This window comes from Convolutriloba macropyga, chromosome 10, assembly GCF_964194025.1.
Source record: "Convolutriloba macropyga chromosome 10, txConMacr16.3, whole genome shotgun sequence".
Classification (NCBI taxonomy): Eukaryota; Metazoa; Xenacoelomorpha; order Acoela; family Convolutidae; genus Convolutriloba; species Convolutriloba macropyga.
In genome coordinates, this window is record NC_134477.1 from 56,167,770 (window position 1) to 56,171,379 (window position 3,610).

General features: G+C 36.0%; 1 protein-coding gene across 1 annotated transcript; it reads right to left on the reverse strand.

The window, feature by feature from the left end:
• Positions 1 to 207: 207 nt before the first annotated feature.
• Positions 208 to 1,311, reverse strand: LOC142348082 (nucleolar GTP-binding protein 2-like). The gene is given in 4 exon segments (XM_075399247.1): positions 208 to 632; positions 635 to 976; positions 979 to 1,140; positions 1,143 to 1,311. Coding segments are annotated over 4 exon segments (1,098 nt in total).
• Between the last annotated feature and the right edge of the window lie 2,299 nt (positions 1,312 to 3,610).

Sequence of the window (3,610 nt, forward strand, 5' to 3'; positions counted from 1 at the left end):
ATGTCATGCCCCCCAGATACAGAGCACGTGTCATTCCATGGTAAATCATAGTAAAAAATTTGCGTGTGCGTATGGGGGTTCAACCACTAAGCTGGGGTGGGGCACAAACGGAAAAATGGCTCAAATTTTTTCAGAATTTTATCTGCTGAAGTTTCCAGTTCTGAAAGCCAGACATTCAAGGAATTCGTTCAAATCCGTCCAGTCGCCCTAATTGTATGTTTTGCAGAGCGCATATTCATGCAAAACCTGGTCAATATGTAGTTCCGACTGAGGTACGTTTTCAAGGCGAACAGCTCCCTTTAAAAGAAGCTCAGTGTCAGATTCTTGGCTAGTGTATACAACACCTGGGCAATCGATTAGGTAGATTCTTTTCATCAAAGTTATGTATTGCCACACTTTTGTTTCACCAGCAATGGGTGCCACTTTACACACTTTCTTTTTTCTCAATGTGTTGATGACGGAACTTTTGCCAACGTTTGGGTATCCGATTATTCCCACTGATATCTGTTTCAGATCTTTGTGCAACACAGAGAACTGTCTCAAAAGCTGAATAAATGCTCCTTTGCCAAACGGATTCTTCATGCTGGCATGCATGGCCATTGTTGGATAGTCACTTGATAAAAGTGCGACCTATGCCTTGTCGTCCACGTTGGAACCAAGTCGACTTTATTTATTATAAAGACTAAATGCTTGTGTCGTTTCTCATTTTGGAGATACTTCTCCACAACTGAACTTATAGTTCCCATTGGGTTCCTTGCATCCAAAACATATAACAAAATGTCAGACGAATCAATATCTTTATACAGCTCGTTCCGGATTCGTTTGGATGCTCCAGCTCCAAAGGACCAGTGACGAGCCTCGTCTCTCACCTTACCATCTTATCTAACTACATCTCTGTCGCCTTCAATGTTATGCTCATCGCCTTTACTTTTGCAAGATGAGGCATAATCGGCCAGAGCGACGGCTGATAAATTTGGAAAGTGTGATCAAAGCTTTGGGTTTCAAGAATATGCATTCTATTGTACCTTATGCGCTCATTCAGCAGAGTGATAGGCAATTTGGATGGGTTCAATATAACTTGATACGGGTCTTTCGAGACAGTTGCAAGCATTGATTGAAAATCTTGTAACGCATTCTGTCCAATACGCGGGTATTATTGAACCAACGTCTATCAGGTTGAGCTCGAGCCTCCGTTCCTGGAGCAACTCGCTGCTGAAAAATTGCCGCTTTAACCATTTTCCCGTTCTTATCAGGCTTCGCTTTTCCACCACGGTACATTTTAAACCTGTTTATTGTAGATTTATCTCTCATGTTATTGTTGGTTTTGACTCTGTTTATTGAATCAGAGTTTTTCGACGCTTTCTCCGATGGCTTTACGTTTCCCATTTTTACTGAAAAACAACATGAAGTCCATAAAAATGTTAGTTTTCTTACAAACTTTAAATAACTGATGGGCGAGAGGTCACGTCAAACTCTGATCAAGCAGATTCATGGAACGCATTCGGACAAAATCATATAGGAATAAGTTGTTGTTGTAGTTGTTCTGGTTTTTTTAGTTGTTGTAGTTGTTGTAGTTGTAGTTGTTGAAGTTGTTGTAGTAGTTGTTGTAGTTGCTGCAGTTGTTGTAGTTGTAGTTGTAACTGTTGTTGTAATTGTAGTTGTAGTTGTACTTGTAGATGTTGTAGTTGTTGTCATTATAGTTGTAGTTATAGTTGTAGTTATAGTTATAGTTTTTTTAGTTGCAGTTGTTGTAGTTGTTTTAGTTGTTGTTGTAGTTGTTGTATTTTTTGTAGTTGTAGTAGTTGTTGTAGCTGTTGTAGTTGTTCTAGTTGTCGTAGTTGTAGTTGTTGTAGTTGTTGCAGTTGTTGCAGTTGTTGTAGTTGTTGTATTTGTTGTAGTTGTTGTAATTGTTGTAGTTTTTGTAGTTGTAGTAGTTGTTGTATTTGTTGTAGTTGTAGTTGTTTTTGCTATTGTAGTTGTTGTAGTTGTTGTAGTTGTTGCAGTTGTTGCAGTTGTTGGAGTTGTTGTATTTGTTGTAGTTGTTGTATTTGTTGTAGTTGTTGTAGTTGTTGTAGTTGTTGTAGTTGTGGTAGTTGTTGTAGTTGTTGTAGTTGTTTTAGTGGTTGTAGTTGTTGTAGTTGTTGTAGTTGTTGTAGTTGTTGTAGTTGTTGTAGTTGTTGTAGTTGTTGTAGTTGTTGTAGTTGTTGTTGTAATTGTTGTTGTAGTTGTACTTGTAGATGTTGTAGTTGTTGTCATTATAGTTGTAGTTATAGTTGTAGTTATAGTTATAGTTTTTATAGTTGCAGTTGTTGTAGTTGTTTTAGTTGTTGTTTTAGTTGTTGTATTTTTTGTAGTTGTAGTAGTTGTTGTAGCTGTTGTAGTTGTTCTAGTTGTCGTAGTTGTAGTTGTTGTAGTTGTTGCAGTTGTTGCAGTTGTTGTAGTTGTTGTATTTGTTGTAGTTGTTGTAATTGTTGTAGTTTTTGTAGTTGTAGTAGTTGTTGTATTTGTTGTAGTTGTAGTTGTTTTTGCTATTGTAGTTGTTGTAGTTGTTGTAGTTGTTGCAGTTGTTGCAGTTGTTGGAGTTGTTGTATTTGTTGTAGTTGTTGTATTTGTTGTAGTTGTTGTAGTTGTTGTAGTTGTTGTAGTTGTGGTAGTTGTTGTAGTTGTTGTAGTTGTTTTAGTGGTTGTAGTTGTTGTAGTTGTTGTAGTTGTTGTAGTTGTTGTAGTTGTTGTAGTTGTTGTAGTTGTTGTAGTTGTTGTAGTTGTTGTAGTTGTTGTAGTTGTTTTAGTTGCTGTAGTTGTTGCAGTTGTTGCAGTTGTTGCAGTTGTTGTAGTTGTTGTATTTGTTGTATTTGTTGTAGTTGTTGTAGTTTTTGTAGTTGTTGTAGTTGTTGTAGTTGTTGTAGTTGTTGTGGTTGTTGTATTTGTTGTAGTTGTTGTATTTGTTTTAGCTGTTGTAGTTGTTGTAGTTGTTGTAGTTGTTGTAGTTGTTGTAGTTGTTGTAGTTGTTGTAATTGTTGTAGTTGTTGTAGTTGTTATATTTGTTGTAGTTGTTGTAGTTGTTGTAGTTGTTGTATTTGTTGTAGTTGTTGTAGTTGTTGTAGTTGTTGCAGTTGTTGCAGTTGTTGCAGTTGTTGTAGTTGTTGTATTTGTTGTAGTTGTTGTAGTTGTTGTAGTTTTTGTAGTTGTGGTAGTTGTTGTAGTTGTTGTAGTTGTTGTAGTTGTTGTATTTGTTGTAGTTGTTGTAGTTGTTGTAGTTGTAGTTGTAGTTGTTGTAGTTCTTGTAGTTGTTGTAATTGTTGTAGTTGTTGTAGTTGTTATATTTGTTGTAGTTGTTGTAGTTGTTGTAGTTGTTGTATTTGTTGTAGTTGTTGTAGTTGTTGTAGTTGTTGCAGTTGTTGCAGTTGTTGCAGTTGTTGTAGTTGTTGTATTTGTTGTAGTTGTTGCAGTTGTTGTAGTTTTTGTAGTTGTGGTAGTTGTTGTAGTTGTTGTAGTTGTTGTAGTTGTTGTAGTTGTTGTATTTGTTGTAGTTGTTGTAGTTCTTTTAGCTGTTGTAGTTGTTGTAGTTGTAGTTGTAGTTGTTGTAGTTGTTGTAGTTGTTTTAGTTGTT